Source organism: Ambystoma mexicanum, chromosome 6q, assembly GCF_040938575.1.
Source record: "Ambystoma mexicanum isolate Mex_15411 chromosome 6q, UKY_AmexF1_1, whole genome shotgun sequence".
NCBI classification, from domain to species: domain Eukaryota; kingdom Metazoa; phylum Chordata; class Amphibia; order Caudata; family Ambystomatidae; genus Ambystoma; species Ambystoma mexicanum.
In genome coordinates, this window is record NC_090937.1 from 1,309,821,390 (window position 1) to 1,309,841,506 (window position 20,117).

The following is a 20,117-nucleotide window of genomic DNA, read 5'->3' on the forward strand; positions in this document are numbered from 1 at the left end:
CCCACAACATTGCCCTTCCATTTCCTCCTGACCACCTCCAGCCTTTCCCTAGTGAGGTGGGTCTCTTACAGCAGGGCTATGTCTGCGGGCATCCTCTTTAAGTACAACATCACTTTGTTACGTTTCAGTTAGCTGTTAAGGCCCCGTACATTCCAGGTCACAATTCTGAGATTACCCGATGCCATCCGGTCGGACTATCTCCATCCCATCCCTTCCCATAATGCTCCCCATGTTGGGTCGTTCCCTGGCTCTCTCCCTTCTATTCACAAACAATGCCCCCTCCCCCTTCCCCCACTTCACACCACTGCACACAACTCCCCCCACCCCCCTCCCCGCCAACCCCCAACAATAGCCCAGCTCCATCCCTGGATCTCAGGCCTACCCATGCCTGGACCCGTCTCGTGTCAGAGGAAGAGGACCCCGCGGGGTGTCACCAATCTAACAGTGACCTAACTAAGTGTACTAATATTGGGTGCAGAGGGTGCTCCCCAGGAGCTCCCAGTCGTCTATTTAGGAGAAGTGCATTCAACGGGACCCGCCGGCAGATACCATGACTACCTCCCCACAAGCACAATATCGTACTATATTCCAGTCCCAATGTCATAACTATGGCCTCACGGGTCCCTCTGCAACGTGCTACTTATCTCCAGCCGCTTCTGTCTGGGCATCCGATTCCTGGGGTCGACCTTGCATATCCAACCACTCCATCGCTTCGGTCGGTGTCTCAAAGAAGAGGGATCTGTTCTTATAAAACACCTATAACCTGGCGGGGTAGAGCAACATGTAGCGGTGGCCTGCTTCTCTAAGCCTCCTTTTCACCGTTCCAAAGTTCATTCGGCTCCGCTGTACGAGCAGCGTATAATCCGGATACGCCGTTATTTTCGCTGACCCCCTTCCTATCGTACCTCCTTTCCGGAAAAATTCGAGAATCTTTTCGCGGTCATGATAGTTCAAGATCTTCGTGATCAACGGCCGGGGGGGGGGCTCCTGGGGCCGGTCTCCTGGTCAGGGCCCTATGTGCCCTTTCGACCACAAACCCCTGGGTCAGCTCCCCACCTGTAATCTCCTGCAAGAGCATGGTTTCAACGTAATCCGTGGGGTTCGATCCTTCCATTCCCTCCAGAACACCCACTATGCGAATGTTGTTGCGCCTGGCGCGCCCCTCTGCCTCCTCTGCTCTGTCCTCCAAATTGCCCACTCGTTGCACGAGGGCATGAAGCTCCTTAACGTGTGCATTGCACGCCTCTGTGGTCGGGGCCAACTCCTTCTCCAGTTCACCAGTGCGCTCCACGATCGTTCGCACGTCCTGGCGCAACAGGTTCACCTCTTTTCGGACCGCTCCGATCTTAAGGTCTAGGCCCTCCTGCAGCACTTTCATGGCCAGGCCCAACTTCGTCTCCCAAGCCACTTTCAAGTCGGCAATTGCTGCCAGCACCTCCAGGATAGTACCCGGTGGGTCCGTCGCCCCCGCGGGGGCTTCTTTGCTCTTGCCCCCTTCCGCGCCCAAGGGCGACCTAGCGTAGGCCTCCATCGTGGGCTCTTTGATCCGGGGTCGCACCACCTTGGAGGACATCCTGCTGCATCAGTTGGGCCCACGCGCCCAGCTGTATCTTCGGCGCTGCGGAGCGCCTTGCGGGGTTCGCTCACCGGCCCCTTCACAGCAAGGTTCCGCTGAACTCGGGTTCACTCTGCCGGGCCGCCACGATCCAGGGCCTCCTCAGTGGGGGCTCGCACTTATGTTCTTGCCTCCAGCCAGAGGCGCATGCGACGCGTCTATCTGGTTGGGTTCGCCCACGCTCCGGCCAGCTTTGTCTTCCTCAGCTCCACGGACCATTTATGGCCCTTTGTCCACAGGCGGCCATCTTGGGTGCTGCCCTTCCACTGCGCGACTGCCACCTTCTTCGAAGTCTAGTTCTGTGGATATGCAGTCTCGCTGGTGGGGAGGGCACTCACCATGTGCCCCCCACTTTCATGCACCCTTGGATGCACCGTGGGCTCGAAAGTCCGCCGAAAACCATCACTTCTTCCCAGGATCAAGATCGGATCATCGGGAGCTCCTCCAAGGAACGTCCTCTCACGTAGCCATCAAGCCACGCACCAACCAATAATTTGTTAGCTTTATTATTGTGGGCATAATACCACTGTTTGGTTCTGGTCAGCAGATTAGCCGTAGCATCAGCGTAATGCGCCTCGAGTCTCTTCCTGGCCATCCGCAGGACTCTATAAGATTTCCAGCCCTTACGTTTGTGTGGCTTCGGCCTCACGGACTTCGGCTTCCAGAACGGTGCGTGTAGCCCTCTTCTGTTTATGGTACTCGGCGCCTTGGGCGATCAGCTCTCCTCTAAGCACCGCCTTCATGGCGTCCCAGGTGTTAGCCGGGGAAGTGTCCTCAACAGGGTTTTCCGCAAAAAAGTTTTTAATTGTTCTGGCAATTGTGTCTCTCGTTGCCATGTTCCCCAAGATAGGGCCGTACAAAGCCCATTGGTGGCGGGGCTGAGGGTCCGGATCATGCGCCCGCAGGACCAGTGAGACCGGAGCATGGCCCGAGAAGAATCTGTCCCTGATGGGGTCCGGGACCCCATTGAAGTCTCTGCCGACAGCCACATGCCCCTCCACGAATGGAAGGAGGGCGTCCTCCAAGTCCTGGTAGAATTCCGCCTGGTGCTCATTCGGGGCGTAGGCCGAAATGAGGGTATAAAGTTGGCCGAGGACAGAGCATTTGACCGCCACAAAGCGACCCTCGGGGCATCTCAGCGAGTCCAAGATCTGGGGATGTGAGTCCTTGGCGAAGAGGATGGCGGTGCCTCCCTTCTTGGTTCCGTTAAAGGCCAGGAATTGAAGGGGATAGAGTCTGCTTCGTAAGCGAAAGAAGTCTGCTGGGAGTAGGTGCGTTTCCTGCAAGAAAGCGATTGATGTCCCCTCATTGTGCAGTCTTTGGAGGACGGATTTCCTCTTTGGGGGGGAATTCAAGCCTCGGACGTTTAAGGTGGTGAATTTTAGTTTTAAGTGTGGGGGCTGGTGCTACAAGTCCCGGTAATGCGGGGGTGGGCATTGTGGACGGGTTAGGTCAGCCATAGCCGTGAGGAATTCGCTGCATTGGGGTCTCCTGTGGCTGAGGGTTTTTAGAAATGGTCTCCAACGGGAGAAAAGAACTTCCAACAGTGGCCTCCAACGAAAGCGCCAAACTGCGACCGGGGGGACCGAATTTGATTAGTCGGTGACTCCCCCAACCACCTTGGATGTCACGGGGTGACATATCCAATGTAATTGAGAGTCTCTACAGGGGTAAAATAGATGACATCCACCTTGGAGAAGGGTATGGACCGCATTGGGTCCGCGGTGAGCTTCTGGGTATTTCGGTGGTTCCTGCGTTATATGTGTTACGGAGCTGCCAGCCCCCGTTATCTGGGTTTACGGTTCCGTTGCACTTTCGACCACGGGGTCCGCTTCGGCTTGGGTGAGGCGGCGTCTTGACCAGAACTTGCCTGGCTTGAGGAATGTGGTTTTGCAGTCCCGGGGGAGTCCGGGCGGAGGATGGCTGCTGCGTCGTCCAGATGGCTAATGGTGCGAGGAGTGCCCTTATAGGAAAACTGTAACGCTGTGGGGAACAACCAGCGGTAGCAAATCTGTTGGTCTCGCAAAAAGAGCGAGAGAGGGCGCAGCGACCTGCGCTTTTGGAGGGTCAAGGGGGAGAGATCCTGAAAAATCTGCAATGGGGAGCCTTGGAAGGAGAGTTCATCTTTAGAACGGCCTATCACTGAGATGGCTTCCTTAGTGGTGTAGAAGTGCACTCTTGTAATGACGTCCGGAGGAGATTCCGTGTCTAATCCCCGGCGAGGCCGCAGTCGGTGAGTGCGGTCAAGCAGGAGCCGTGTCTCATCCATGTCTGGCAGCAGGGATTGAAAAAAGAGGCTTACGTATCCGGGAAGCTCCTTATCGGAGATCGTGGAAGGGACCCCACGAATACGGAGGTTGTTGCGCCGGGAGCGATTCTCCAAATCCTCCTGCTTAAATTCAAGGATTTCGGTTCTGTCCATTAGTGTCCGGATAGAGTGCTGGACCTCCGTAAGAGCATTAGAGTGGTCTATAGCCAGCTCCTCCGACTCCCCCAACCTACTTTCGATGTTGCTGACTTGTTCCGTTTGCTCCAGCCTGGACGTTAGTTCAGTCATGCAAGACCTGAATTCCGACTTGATGTCGGACATAAAAGCCTGGACGTCCTCCTTGGTAGCAAGCAACCCCTTATCTTCAGTGGATTTCTGGGGGGTGAGTTTAAGGGAGGGGTCGGACTTCTTCCCTCTCTCCGGGGCCAGCAGCATGGTGGAGATGTCACCAGATTTAGTGGTTTTTGAAACTCTGGACAGGGCCCCAAAGTGGAGGATCGGTATAGAGCTCGGGCCGGCAATCGCACACCGAGACTCTAGGCACCAGCTGCGGATTCCGGGGGCAGCAAGGCTAGGGGAGTAGGATGGGCCAGGGCGCCCCAGGAGGCAATACAGGTAGTTAGCGGTTAAATCCCCAAAGAATGATCAGATACCTTGGTGGTCTTGATTCAAAAGGCCGGGCGGGTGTAGGACCGCAGGGCACCCCCTGTAGCTTAGATCAGGCAGTCTAGGCCATAGGTCTGCTCCCTTCAGCTGCACCTGGGGGTGGGCAAGGGCTGAGAATGGCGGAGGCCAGGGAGATGTAGGGGACTTAGTGGGAGGTGGTGTAGATTGCCGTAAGAAGCGGCTCAGCTGTGCAGAGTGGCTATTGATCTCCGATTCACCCTCTGCTGCAGGGGCCCAGGGTGCAGGCGGTAGGCGGTGAGGAGGAGTGGGCAGGGGCGCCCCAGGAGGCCAAGGAAGGTGTCACGCTCCGGACAAGGGGCAGCCCGTGGGAGACTCAGAGGCCCACACAGCAAGTGGTCAGGATGGGTCCCTGTGGACCGGCAGGCTGTGGGGATGCTGTGAGCCTCGGAAGGTCTCGGAGCCAACGGGGGACAGAGGAGGAAAATCCCTGGGGCGCTCCATGCAGGAGAAAGTGGGATCGCCACCCGTGCTGGGGGCCGCCGGGCTCACCCGGATGGTGGAAGGGTCCCTCTCAAGAGCTGGGGGCCGAGGCGAAGGTAGATGGCGTGGGGCCCCCCCTCCCAGAGGGGGCCAGCAGTTGTGGATCTGGTGCTGGGGCCGCCGGGCCCAACTGGATGGTGCAAGAGTGCCTCTCAGGAGCCGGGGGCCGAGGCGTAGATGGGCGGCGTGGGGGCCCCTCCTCCAGGAGGGGGCCAGCAGCCGTGGACCCGGTGCTGGGGGCCGCCGGGCTCACCCGAATGGTGGAAGGGTCCCTCCCGAAAGCCGGGGGCCGAGGCGCAGACAGGAGGCGTGGGGGCCCCACTCCTCCAGGAGGGGGCCAGCAGTTGTGGATCCCGCCCCAGGCTCTCGCAGGATGGGCACGGGAGCCCGGTGCAGGCGGGCCCAGCGGGGGTTGCAGGCTGGGATCCCGCGGACTGCAGGCCGGGAGCAGAAGAGTCTCCAATGACGCTCCGGGGCCAGAGAGGAGGCCGCGGGAGGCGGAAAACTCACTCTGTGCCTCCGGAGCTCAGGGGGAGCGGGGTGAGCCAGCAGCACAGGTGATCCATCTGGGGTGGGATGAAGCTAGCGGGCGGAAGCGGGTGCCGTCACTGCACCTCTAGAGTGCGCCGGGGGAATCCCGTCCCCAAAGACCGCCGCGCACCAGCGGGGAGAATGAAGCACCCGCCATCTTGGACGCGGCGCCAGCTGCCGGAGGAAAGATCCCTCACTGCGTTTGTAGGGATCCCGGGTGCGTTCGGCTCCCAGATTGCGGCCATCGGCACGGGGGACGATCCGCTGCAGCATGCTGATAAAATTCACGGCGGGCATAGCAGGAACCAGTGGAAAATCAATTGTGACCGCGGACCCATGCGGAGGCCATTAAAGGAGCTGCCTCATCGCTGGCGCTCAAAGCCATGCCCCCCCAGGCCACGCCCCCCACATCTGCTGTTTTTTAAGGTTGTGCCATAGGATCCTGACTTGAAACCAGGATCAACGACGTCTCCTATGGTCAAAGGGTGAAAAGAAATCAGCCTATCCAGGAGAGGAACCCTGCATAGAGCAAAAACATCAGTAGGTAACACTACTGGGAGATGGAATCTGAACATCTTGAGGGGCAAGCAGACAATCATCCCACAATATAAACAATGGTGGAGGCAACCAAGGATGGCCCAGACTCCCATCAGAGGTGCAGTAGTAGTGTACCACCGTCCTTCTGGATGACAGTAGCTTTTTACCCCAAGACGCACAACTAAGCGGGTAATTAAGGAATACAGCAGTATAATGAGAAACATCCTCTCAGCGTGGGATGCCCAACCCAACTTGTGAAAAGCACGAGGACAACCTAAGAAGGAAGTCCAGCAGCCAAAAACTAAATCTGGAGAGAAGGGTATGGGCACAGGACCCAGCCAGTATGGCCAGACCTAATCCCAAAATTGCAGCAGCATGACTTAAAGGGGAAATCCTCCAGAAGGGAGGTAAGCAACCTATCAAAATCCCAGCAGAATTGTGGAAGGGTCTGCGTTTCCCCTGTATATGCCAAATTACTCTTGGCTGGCCAAAGTCATCCCTCCACAAGGGCACTCTCACAAAGGTTTTGGGGCAGCCAATCAGACGGGCCCTAGAAAATGCCACGCACACAGGTCCACCCACACATTATGTGTATTGCCTGCCTAGGGCAAGGGACCAGTCTAATCCAGCCCAAACCTCAATAGAGGGTGCAGGACTGGGCGCAAAGTGAGCCATGTTTGCACAAGAGCCATTTAAGGCTTCTTTCGTAGGTTCTACTAACAAAGGAAAGACCCTAAACCAAATGCCTGCAACTCGGACTCAAAAATACATTAATACCCAATGGCTACCAAAAAGGTACATTGGGCTACTAATGTAGTACAATTCGCCTGCTTCCCTAGTGACGCCAAACTTAAATTACAGCTGCCTGCAGCCTCCTCACCAAAACCAATGTAGGGTTATAAAATCAGTACTGGGGCAAAATAAGGAGGTTAAAAAGCACCTCAGTTCTGGGAGCAATATGTGCTACTATACGACCATATACTCAAAAGGGGTTATATAGGCATGAGGACTTAAGTAGGAACGCTCTTACCAAATGGAAAAGAAGTCTACTTGTCCCAAACAATAGTACAGTAGAACCCCTATAATGAAGTTCTGCCTTAACACTTGGCTGCCAGTCTAATTGTGTACACATATCCTAAACAGTGTAGCCATTGATTGGAAAAATGGTTGACTTCGACTCAGCTGCTTAATAGTGCTGCTGTTCAAATAGCGTAAGCTACCCTTTGGCCCTGTGGGCCTGATTCTGCTCTCTGACAGATTTACAAGAACATGATTAGCTGACTCAGTCACGGCACACCTGCCCATTGGCTAACTTATTTTTCTATCAGCAGCAATGCCATACACACATTGAGGTGAGCAGAAGGGTATCTACAGAGAGGTACTAGTAGAACCCACAAATCCACCACCACAGTGATGTCACAAGCCCACCTGCCCCTACTAATCCACAACATATTCAGAAGGCACAGATGGCCCGAGTGGCCGTGGCTATTTAGGGGGCACACGCCTGCACGACTTGAAAGAAAGGGTCCATCCTAGCACACAGCCATCTATCACAGTATAGCGGTAGGTCTGCTGGTACATGGCTTCCTCCAACTAGTCACGATAGACAACTTGGAGTCAAAATGAGGAGTAACTCACAACTCCCAGGATGGTGGGTCAAGAATTGTGGGCATTAGACTGAAAATCAAGGTATGAGTTATAGAGGCAGAATAAGCCTAGGTGAAATCGATTGAGATACCTCCTTGTTTAATGATGGCAGATGGAGTTTAGAGCATCCAAACCATAGCTCTGATACCCTGCACATCTACTTCTGATTGAAGAGCAATCCCTGAATCTATATTTGAAGTTAAATAACCATTCTGGTCTTTATATTAAGTCTTTTCATAATACATCTTCAGGCAGTTTGCTTTAGTTCAGGAAACCTATGACTCTCCCAATCACTATATAACTTGCCAAATTTAGTGCGGGAAAAGCTATATGTATATATATTTATTTAACGTTGCTTTTCTCAATGAAGAGCAGTGAACTCTGCACTGGATGGGTTTTCTGTCTTCTGAGGGACAAGACAATTGTGCAGCATTTCTGTAAACTTTGTGCTGTTTTGCATTGCTTATATTCATTGAATTTTTCTTGTTCTTTTTCAGACAACCTTAAACCAGAGTGTTCGAGTACTTCAGAGATCATCAGTGGAACTTGGGGTATGTTTTTTACGTGTTGCTCGGCACTAAAGTTCAGGTTGTTGTTGTTCTGTGGAGTGTGCCCACTGCCCTAGGAGAGAACCCACTACATCCTCTGTCTCAGTATCCTTGGATTCATAGCAGGAGTCTACAGGGCACCAGATTTCTACCAGGAGGCGCATTAGAATGTTCTAGTACTCTAATAGGCTTTCATATTTCTAAAAACGAAGGAAGAGTCCTCTGGGCAAAAATCTTTAAAAAAAATATAGCAGAACGCTGCATACATTTATTTACCTAGAGGGACCTTCAGCACTCAGGTTATACTCAAACATGTAACCCACAATCTCTTTTGTAGAGCATTTATTCTGGTGTCATAATTTTCCCCTGGTTCCTTGTCTTCAGTGTAAACTTCTTATGTCTAGAATGAGACACTTATGGTATTGTCCTATCAGCTCGTTCTGGGTAAATACGAACACGCACAACATTTGTACATTTTGTATGCTATCTTTCAGTTATCCATACTACCTACTTAGCTTTCTGTGGGGTGATAGCTAGAAAAAATGGTCACTCAAGAAAACTAAGTTTTGAAAGTGTACTTAGTCATGAATTTCTTGTGTAAAAACTGTTTTGGTGGCAGCCGAATTCAAACCCCTTTCTCCTAAATATTTGCAGAGCAAACTGGATTTGCTCAGAAACAAATACTTTGTGATTATAAAGTGGAGGGGTGCATAAAGCTTAATGCTGTGATGAACAATGACTAAAAGAAATGCTGATTTTACGATGCATTTTCTATCACTGAGTGTCTTTGTGTCGTGACATCACGGTTGTAAAATACAGGGTACGGGTGGAGCAGGGAACAGACAAGACACCAGGTAGGGGAAGGGTGGAGGCATGGGGGAGGGCACAGGGGTTGGTGGGAGGTGCCTGAAGAGGCACATAGTTGCACTTCTTCTTTTTATACACTTTGATCACTGGTTGTACTTAAGAAGCACATTGCTCCTTAAACCCTATTAGTGCTTTCATCAAGGGTATAACAGCTGCCCATCAAATGTGGTTCTTTTTTAGATTTGTTGGGATGCCTAGCCTCATACCGGCATTAGCCAGGACACGCTCACATCTCTATCTGCTGGTGTTCTTAAGCATGCTGGTTGGGAAGGGTTTTGTGAATACCTCTGCTGAGGTGTTCAAGAGAACCAATCTTACTGTGGACAGGGCCTACCCACCAAGTTAATCTAAACGCTCCCAATAACGTGATGGTGCAGTCTGGCTTTGCTTTTAGGAAGGGATAGGTCTGGCAGATGGTACAGCTAGTCACATATAATCCCACACAATATATTTACAGAAAAATGTATTCTTTATTTGAAAGTCATTTTTGAAGCATACCTTCTATCAGGTAAGTACTTTGAGAGAGCAGAAATATTCGAAAAACAGTAATGGGGTCCACAAAAAAACACAATACAAAGTCAGTTTGATAAAAATGGTCCAGGTTAGTCCAGCTCTGAGTGCTTATCAAGTCTTCAAATTAATGAATTGCAATGATTTATCATTAAAATACATTAAATCACAGGTAAATACTACAATAGCAATTTCAAAAAAGGTAGATAGGCTGGTTACAGGTAACTGTCAATAGCACTTTTAGGGAGATTTATAAATTTAAGTTCACCCGTGGCTAAAGTGACATAGTAGGCTAGTACTACTTACACGTCCGAGGAGCAAAGGAGATGACGACCATCCACCTCAGGAATCTTGGGGACCCTACTAGAAGAGATACAGGCCCAGGACCCAGTCCAGAGGCCCAGGATGACTGCAAAGTGGACCACCAGTCTACTGAAGAAATCCATTGTGGCCCAGGATACCTTGAATATAGACTGCACATGCTGTCCAGAGAACCTGAAGAGGAGGACCAGAGACAGGATGGGAGTCAGAGGATATGTGGAAGGCTGCTAAGACTGAAAAATGCTTCACGGAAGGCCCAGGGAGCACACCTTAGATGTTGATATTGATTCTGGCTAGATCGCTGTTCAGGACTCTGGTTCATTTTACAAAATGTCAGGAGGTGCCAGGTCTTAGAACCATGTGATCCAAAAGGAAGGACCTCTTCCAGGTGCCTTACTATGAGGCAGGCATAGCAGCGACAGGAAGCAATGGGACAACGCTTTTGGGCAAGTCAGTGGTATGTCAGGTGAGGAAGAATGACTCAGCACAGGCTACATGACATTCCCTCGATGAGATGCAGGTGGAAGTAGACGAATCGAGATGTCCCACAATGAAACAAGGGAGTTTGGCTGAGTAGCAGCAAGCCACTTCTAACCAGGCAGCAGGGGATCTAACCTCTGGTCTAGTAATACCATGAAGACAGTGAGCATTCAGGAGGGCACCAGGGCTGCAGGCATAGATGTTCCACCACCAGAAGCTGGGAGGAAGGTATGGAGTGCAGCACAGTGGATTTGTATTTGATTATTATTTATATAGCGCCTTAATGCCAAAGCATTGTACAGGACCAATTTACAGTACAATTAAATTTACAACATAATCATAAAAAGGAAGACATCAAACACTTCAATAACAAGAGTTGGAGGAAGAGTTAAGATTGTAGCAACGGTTTTTCAAGGCAATATGAAAAGCAGAGCAAGAGTCAATAGAGTGAAGAGAGAGAGGAAGAGCATTCCAGTGAAAGGGAGCAAGCAGTGAAAAAGAGCGAAAGTGTAACTGCAGGAGGGACGAGGAAATGATAACAAACTAAGAGATTGAGAACAAAAAGACCGAGAAGGAGTGTAAAAAGGCACAGGGGATGAAAGATGAATTGAGGCAAGACCATGAAGCGATTAAATACCATACAAAGAAAATGTTATTTAAGTTGTGAATGAAAAGATAACCATCCTAAAGATGATAGTGAAGCAGAGATAGAATCACGAGGGGTGAGCAGATAGTGAAGACGAACTGAGGATTTAAAGATGTACTTTAGCGGGGCCAGATGGGAAACTGGAAGACCAAAGAGTAATATAGAGCAGTAAAATAGCCTTGAGAAAATAAGCAAATATATCAAACGTTTAGTAGCAGCAAAAGTAAGAAAGGACCTAACCTTACACATATTAAACAGATGAAATCGACAAGAGCAACAAGAAATAGAAATATATTAAGAGAAGGATAGATCAAGATAGAAACCAAGATAGCAGGCAGTGAGGGAAATGGGGAGACGTGAAGGGGGAAAGAGGACACAAGAGGGAGGAAAGAAAAGAACTTCAGTTTTGGAAGCATTGCGAACTAGAAAATTATCAGACCTCCAAGTGTTAATAGCAGAGAGACAAGCTGAGAGATTTGGATGAATAGTAGGGGTAAAAGAGGAAAACGACAAAAATAGTTGGGTATCTTCAGCATTGAAGTGATACGATAACCCAAAGGAGGAGATGGTCGAGATAAGAGGAGAAGTATAAAGAGAAAAAAGGAAAGGACCAAGAACAGTATCCTGAGGGATATCGTGAGAAAGCAGAGAGGCATCCGTGCAGGTTCCATCCCATGAGATTGAGTAGGTGCGCTTGGATAGATACGACTGAAACCAGGATAATACAGATCCAGAGAAATCAATGGAAGAAAGAGACTAAAGGAGTAGCATGTGGTCTACCGTGTCAAAAGCAGCAGAGAGTTCTAAAAGAATAAGCATAGAAGAGCGTTTAGAGTAGCAAGCGGACAGCAGTGAATCACAATCAGAAAGAAGAGCTGTTTCTGTTGAATGGAGAATTCACAATGGGGAAGAATAGAATTCATTGCAACAAATGTTGAAACCTGCAAGTAGACAAAACGTTCCAAGAGTTAAGAAAGCTAAGGAAGAAGAGAAATAGAACGGAAATTAGAAAGTAAAGATGGGTCTAGATAAGTTTTCTCAAACTAGGAATAATGACTGCATGTTTATAGAGCACGGAAAAAGTAGAAGCAAAAAGAGAGATATTGAAAAGGCTAGTAAGATAAGAGTTTAGTGAAGGATAGATTTGTGAGCAGAAGGAAATGGAAAAGGATCAGTAGGGGAAGCAGCAGCATGAGCCTGAGACAGAAGCATGGAAATATCAGAATTAGAGGCAGGGGAGAACGAAAATATAGTACTAGATGAAGAAGAGGAGGAGTTAACATCAATAGCTGCATGAAGAGAATCAGAGTATCAATCTTAGAAGTAAAGTAGAGAGAAAAATCAGACGCAGTCTGAGTGTGGTCAGGGGAAGGGGTTGAAAGAAGATGAGAAAGTGTTTGAAAGAGACCTCGCGGATGAGAGGACTGAATTTGAAAAAGACCAGAGAAACATGAACGCTTAGAGGAAAGAAGAGATTCATCATAAAGAGTGTGGTAAGAAGAAAACAGTACTCGATCAACATCAGAGCGAGACTTACACCACCACCTCTGAAGACGACGAATAACTTGCTGCATAGAGTGAAGCTGGGGAGTGAGGAAGCAATATGTACAGTGGCTAAGTAAGAGGGATTACAGGCAATACAGCAGTAGGATATTCAGTTGTCTCATTTCTCCTGCTTCTCCAGCATTGGCTCTTTCACGTATTCACATGCTTTGAATATTCCCCACCGACAGTCTGGGAATCCTCAGTAACATTAGTATTATAGCTTATAATAACATTTTTAAAGCTCACTTTAGTAGCCTATCTATGTCCTTTTGGGTGCATTCTGCCCCAACCAATGGGATGTCGAGTATCTAGCCCCACCTAGGACGCCATCTTCAGATTCTAACCGTACATAATGCTGAGGAGTCCTTGAGGCTTTTTCTCCTGAAGAACCAAGGCCAGAAACCTGAAATACTTCAACAAAATCTTCAAATGTTATGCAAAACTTCAACATATGTACAGATAAGTGCCTTATCTTTTACAAAAATTAAAGAAAAACAGAAAACCATTTTCAAGGCATGCCAGTCATGTTCCATTAAGAAATGTGTATGAGGGAGACTGGCATTCTAAATGTAGATATTGGGCCTCATTACGAGTCCGGCGTTAACCGAGGCGGTAAAACCGCCTTGTTAACGCCGGACTCGTATTACCATTCCACCTCCGTGATTCCCGGAATTACCGGGGCATTACAACCCCGGTTTTCCGGGAATCACGGAGGCGGAATGGTGTAAATCCCCATTCCCATTGAGTCCTATGGGACTCGATGGAAATGGGGATCATGGAAACACCGGCAGCATCTCGTAATGCTGCCGGTGTTTCCTCGTCCGCCTGCATGCGGGAGGTGTTAAACCCGCCAGGTCAGACCTGGCGGGAACATCACCTCCCGTCTGCAGGGGTCGGACTCAGGCGGTCCGGAAACAACGGTGGCAGCGGGTTTACCGCCACCGTTATTTCCAGACCGCCTGGGTTCTAATGAGGCCCATTGTCTCTATCCCAATCACATTCAGGAAGACTGTGAAATCTCTGCCACTTTTAGCACAAAAAACTCTCAAGGACAGAAAAAGGAGACTTGCTCTATGGCTAAATGAAGGAAGATATCCCCCTTCAGAGGCAGAGTCATCTAGCAATGTGGTGGACGACATAACAGACAGGCCCAGAACTCACAAGAGGGCTATGTCAGAAGAAAGATTGTCTTCTTCTTTTAAAAGAAAAAAGAAGGGGAAATTGGTAAAATCCGTTGACGACATCACTGACGATGGAACCTCCATGGACTAAAACCGCGTCGGAACCCGCAACAGGTACGCCGACGATGAGCACAATTGTGTCCACTGTGATCCAAAAATCATTTTCGATGACGTTGTCATCGTCGGCGACCACTTAGTCAATGGGAAAACTGGGCACCTCCAAGACTTCATCGTCTACAGTGTGGATGACGTATCCTTCTGCGATGGTACTGTCCACAAAGAGCCTGACGACGACAACATCAACAGTACACGGCAAGTCTCCAACACCATTACAATCCGCAGTATCAGTGACACCGTCGAACGCAGAGGAAAAAAAGGTTGTAAAAGCGTCCTCGTCCACGGACATGCAAAACGTCCTAAAAGTCAGCCAAACTGATCAAAAATTGGAAAAATCATGACCAAAGCAACACAAACAGAAATCTAGCCTCAAAATCCATTTAGGAAAGCGCAAGAGACTGTCGAAGACTCTGTAACAACAGTTATAAAGCTATCTCTTAGGCCCTTGCAGTCGTGCAGGATCACAGAGGACCAAGGCATAATATGCATAACCATCACCACCTCAGTCAATCAAGAGGGCAGCTGACCAGCTCATAATATCCTTAAACAGGGAACCATCCCTATCTCCAGTCTCCTCAATTCTACCAGGACAAATATTGGAACACCATATTGATTTGTAATTTAAACAGGGGTACTCAGCCCAATTCTCAGACGAGGAACAGTATTCACCATGTGAGGTACCCCTGAGACCCCCAACATTACGGAGATCACTGAACCTACATTACCAGCCGACAGAATCTCTGCTTAACCCTCATCTCTCATATCGCTGCAAGTCTTATCCACACTCCAGCCTCTGCTCAAGCAACTGAATAGTAAACTACCAGCCTACTGATGTTCCAAAAGCCTACCAGAAAAGCCCTGCAAGAACCAGAGGGTGGTCCTATGAACAATACACCTATTAGGCATACAGACTCTCCACAAAGGAGCCACCTATCAAACCTATGAGGTATTCAAGGCTAAGTAGAGCTAGCAGCCCTGTCAGAACACAAGGCGCTTCTCCAAGACCAATGCACTCACCATATAGCCAAGAAGATGGGGAATACCACTACTCTACCATAGACGATGAAGAAGGTAACAGGGAGACAGATAGCTCTGCCCCCCAATCACCACAACCGGACCACTCGGAGGACATGGACATGGGCCTAAACCAGGACTCTGAAGAACAGTATCGCCAGTCACTGTCAGATGCAATAAGCACTTTTCATAATAAAGTCCAAAAGGCATGTGAGGAATTTGGGCTGGTGCCCTCTGAGCAGAAAAAGGACTGTTTCCTTTTTGACTTAATGCAAAAGGCGGTAATGTCCACTCCCATTCTAGATCACATATGGGAGGAAGGACTATTGCTCATGAGATGATCCTTCTCGGAGCCAGCATTGAAAGGCTTCTTGGAGAAGAAGTTTAAGGCTCTAGAGGTGTCCCCAAAATGCCTAAGACCTCAACCAACCCCCGACTCAGTAGTGTCGGCAGCGGTATGCAGGAAATCTTAACACACAGGGGCAGAAGTGCGCAGTGCCACCAGATAAGCACAGCAGGACACAAGACACATTCAGTAAGAAAAGTTTAGCTACAGGAGCCACTGCAGTAAAGGTGGCAAATTCACTGGTAATAATCTCTAGATATGATTGTGAGATGTGGAACCGGATGGCGCCACTATTAGAGAACTTGCCAGAAGATAAATGCAGACAAGCCCTGGACATTCTTCGAGAAGGGGAAGATGCTTCCAATCATTCTATCAACATTGCTGTTGACATAGCAGAAATATGGTTCAAACAGATCAGCAACCGATTTTAGAGCATATGTGCAATCTAAGGTGCTAGAAATGCCCTTAGAGGGAGACCAACTTTTTGGCCCCAGAATTGTGGAGGCACTAAAAGCAATAAAGCAATAAATCAAGGTCACTAACCACTCTGACTGTGCGGCACACTTTTTTCACTCCTTCCGAGGAGTCTCGGGTCGCTCAACAGTGACTAACACAGGGGGAAATGTATACCAACGAGGGTCTTCCTACTAACAGACCTCTACCAGGGATATCATCAAGCACACCTGTACAAACAAAAGGATTACAAACAGGCCCCAAGGAGGCAACAGATGACATCTGCCTCCTAGGGTAGGCAGCAAAATCAAGCCTAACTTACATTGGTCTAGGGCTCCCACTTTCGAGCACCAACAAGTGGGAGGCAACTTGCAATACCATCTGCTGCATTCGCAACAACTAACAGACAGATTGTTATTGGATATCATACAAAAAGGACACATAATAGAATTCCAAGGGAGACCGCCCCAACCCTGCTGCTGTTACAACACCAACCACACTTAAACATCTTAGCAAGCAAGGGGGAGAATCTGCTTATAAAACATGCAATCAAAAAGGTCCCAAGGCATCAAAGGGGCAATGGCACCTACTCCAGGTTCTTCATAGTCCGAAAACCAGACAAATCATGGCGACCAATCCTAAACTTGAGAAATCTAAACAAATCCGTCAAATAAGTTCAAGATGGTCACCTTTACCAACGTCATAAAGTCAGTAAGGGAAAGCGATTTTCTAGCGTCAGTGGACCTCAAAGATGTGTATTTCCACATTCCAATTCAGAAAAGACACAGGAAGTTCCTAAGATTTGTGGTAGGAACAAACCCCTATCAATTCAAGGTCCTCCCATTCGGATTACGCTCAGCCCCCAGGACATTCACCAAATGCCTGGCCCCGGTGGCCACGTCGCTCAGGAAGAAGGGATCCCAAGTATATCCCTATCTCAATGATTGGTTAGTACGAGCACCGTCACCCCCAGAAATGAAAACAGCAATCCAACAGGTGTCCAACACCCTCTCATGCCTCGGCTTTGCCAAAAATTCCAGCAAATCCTGTTTCGAGCCATCAAACATGCTAGTGTTCCTAGGAGCACAATTCAACCTCAACGAAGGCCGCGTGCGTTCCTTCCATAGAGAGGGCAGGGATGCTACCCCGTCTGATCACAAAATTCTACCCGGATGCCAGGGTCTCAGTGTGAGTTTTCATGCAACTCCTGGGCACTATTTCTTCATACATACCATTAATCCAACATTGCAGGCTACACATGACGCCACTACAAGAATTCCTAACTATTCGAAGGTTCCAGCTCACAGGATCCTGGAACAACAAGTTAACAGTAACAACGACACTCACAGACAACTTGTGATGGTGGCTCACACCGTCTCACATCACAAATGAAGTTCCATTCAGGGAACATCCTTTTCAAGAAACTCTGATCACAGACGTGTCCCTGACAGGATAGGGTTCTCACGCAAACCAACTGTCTATAAAAGGCCATTGTTCCCCAGCAGAAACAAAACTCCACATCAATATCCTAGAACTGAAAGCACTAGCATGGGCCCTTCACTCGTTCCAACCAGTACTCAACAACAAGGTTGTTAGAGTATTTACAGGCATCACGAAGACCATGTATTATGTAAGGAAACAAGGGGCTACGAGATTGAGAACACTGTCCCTGGAAGCCCAATGGTGTTGGCATTGGCCCATCAAACACAGCATACACCTGCAGGCATACCACTACCCTGGAAAAGAAAACCAAACAGCAGACCAACTTAGCAGGGCCAACAACCAGTCGTACGAGTGGCAACTGCCAGACAGGAAACTAAAACAGATCTTCGACAGATGGGGAAAGCCAGCCTTCGATCTATTTGCCACGTGGGAGAACAAGAAATGTCCCCTGTTCATGAGCAGATACCCACACCACCTGTCCTTAGGCGACGTATTTGCAATATCGTGGGAGGGGATCTTAGCTTATGCGTTCTCCCCTGATGCCAGTGATACAAAAAGTCCGGCAAATGATCACGACTTACAAGTGCATGATCGTTCTAATAGCACCAACATGTGCGAGGCAACTGTGGTTCTCCGACCGTATTCACCTATCCCAGGACCATCCGATTCCTCTGGGCCAGGACCCCTACCCCGACCTGCTCTCCATGTGCAACTAGCAGGTACCTCACCACAACCCAGGGACCCTCAGTTTAAAGGCCTGACTCCTGACTTCAGAGAGTTTGGACAAGTCCCACTCACAGGAGAATGAAAATACATTCTAAAGGCAGCCAGAGTGGAGCCCACAAACAGGTCCTATGCATACAAGTGGAATCATTTTTGCGAATGGTGCTCCTAACCACAGTTGGACCCACTAAATATAGATCCTCATCAGGTCCTTCCATACGTATCACAATTGGCAAAAGACGGCTTGTCAAACTCATCCATCAAAGTACATCTAGCAGATGTAGTCTCCAGATACAACAGGAAGCCGGGGAAAGCACCCCTATTCGGGGCCCGCATAGTGAAACACTTTATGAAAGGCCTGTTTTGCATTTACCCCCCTCAGAAGGTGCCACCTCAGTGGAGCCTAAATACTGTTTTGTCACCCTTAATGAGACCACCGTTCGAGTCTATGGCAACAACGGATATAAAGTTTGTGTCCTGGAAAACAGCTTTTCTAGTGGCATTCACGTCTTTTCGACAAGTATCCGAAATGCATGCATAATCTGTGAAACCTCCATATCTACATTTGGAGATTTGAAGAGGAAGGTTGTCCTAAAACCAAACCCTACGTTCATCCCGAAGGTATTGTCGGAGTTCCATCCGCAAGCAGAAGTAACCCTACTGGTATTCAAATCCATCTACCCCAGCAGAGCAATCTCTGCATTCACTCGACCTTCGGAGAGTCCTGAAGTTCTACATAGACAGAACCAAGGGTTTTCGACGCACATCACAACTGTTTGTGGCTTTTGGGGCGCCTAACAGTGGTCAACCTATTTCAAAGCAAGGTATTGCCAGATGGGTTTCCGCTACGATTTCAGAGGCACACACTCAAGTCAATAGACCCTTGCAAGGACCCGTTCGTGCACATTCCACTAGAGCGGTGGGGTTGGTAGCGGCGCTATGGGCAGGAATTCCCTTGTCTGACATTTGGCGAGCAGCAACTTGGGCAATGCCGTACACCTGCATGAATTATTACTGTATGGAGGGAAAAGGAGAGGCAGAAGCGAGGGTCGGAAGAGCCGTCCTTGAACACTTCAATAAGGTATGCCTTTCTCCCTTTACACCTCCTATAAAAGAATGTTAACTGCTGTGGCACTCTATTCAAAGCATGTGAATCCATGAAAAATACATTTCTGGAGAAGGAGTCTGTTGCATACCTGTAACTCCTGTTCTCCAGCATTGGTATATTTCATGTATTCACATGCGCCCGCCTATCACCTCGAAGGGAGCGAGGCTACATTACACCAGCACTCATCTCTCTAGGGTTAGAATCTGAAGATAGCCTCCTGGATGGGGCTAGATACTCAGCGTCTCATTTGTTGAGGTAGAATGCACCCAAAAGGGAATAGATAGGCTAACAAAGTGAGCTTTAAACGCTTTATTATAAGGTATAACACTAATGTTACCAAGGGTTCCGAGCCTGTCGGCGGGGAATATTCAAAGCATGTGAATCCATTAAAGGTACCTATGCTGGAGAACAAGAGTTACAGCTAAGAAACATGAATTTTTAGGGCTAGTAACGCTGTAAAAAGGCTACAGAGTAGTTTAGCCAAAAATAAAAAAAACATATGGCTGCCACCAAACTACTCCCCAACACACTTTCTGGGTGAGAAAAGCCACCCATCGTCAAAAGGGGAACACCGGAAGCATCCTTGCCCATGGATCCATATGGCCTACTAAGGGCAGCACACACTCTTCTCCAAACTAGATCTTCTACTCTAACCACTTCCTAACAATATCCCAACCATCATAATGGGTGAACTTAATTTCTCCACTAAGACTCAGGTGCATCACTTTCTACTCTCCGACCACTCGCTTGTCAATCTATATAACTCTCCTACCCACACCAGAGGTAACTCCAACTATCTCATATTCGTATCCCCAGGTCTTGACTCTCCTGCTCCCACTATTGATCCCTCTCTTCCCACCACTCATATATCCACTTCACCATCCCTGTTCCACTTTACTGCTGCTCCTCCATCCGTTGACCTTCACCAAATAAAAATATGTGCCGACTTCATAGTCCCAGATCTTGACCTAGTCAATGTCTCCCTCCAAGCTCTCTCTCCTGCATGTGCCCACTCTATCGAAGTCACCCTCAAAGAGTTCAGCACTGCA

The 20,117-nt window shown here is 48.9% G+C and overlaps 1 protein-coding gene across 12 annotated transcripts in view; it reads left to right on the top strand.

The window, feature by feature from the left end:
- PROM1 (prominin 1) overlaps positions 1–20,117 on the top strand; it is a 922,577-nt gene that overhangs the window by 815,250 nt on the left and 87,210 nt on the right. For all 12 annotated transcript variants that reach the window (XM_069631918.1, XM_069631917.1, XM_069631924.1 and 9 more), the window contains one exon: positions 8,264–8,317. In XM_069631918.1, the coding sequence (XP_069488019.1) occupies positions 8,264–8,317 (54 nt within the window). The remainder of the gene's footprint in view (positions 1–8,263; positions 8,318–20,117) is intronic.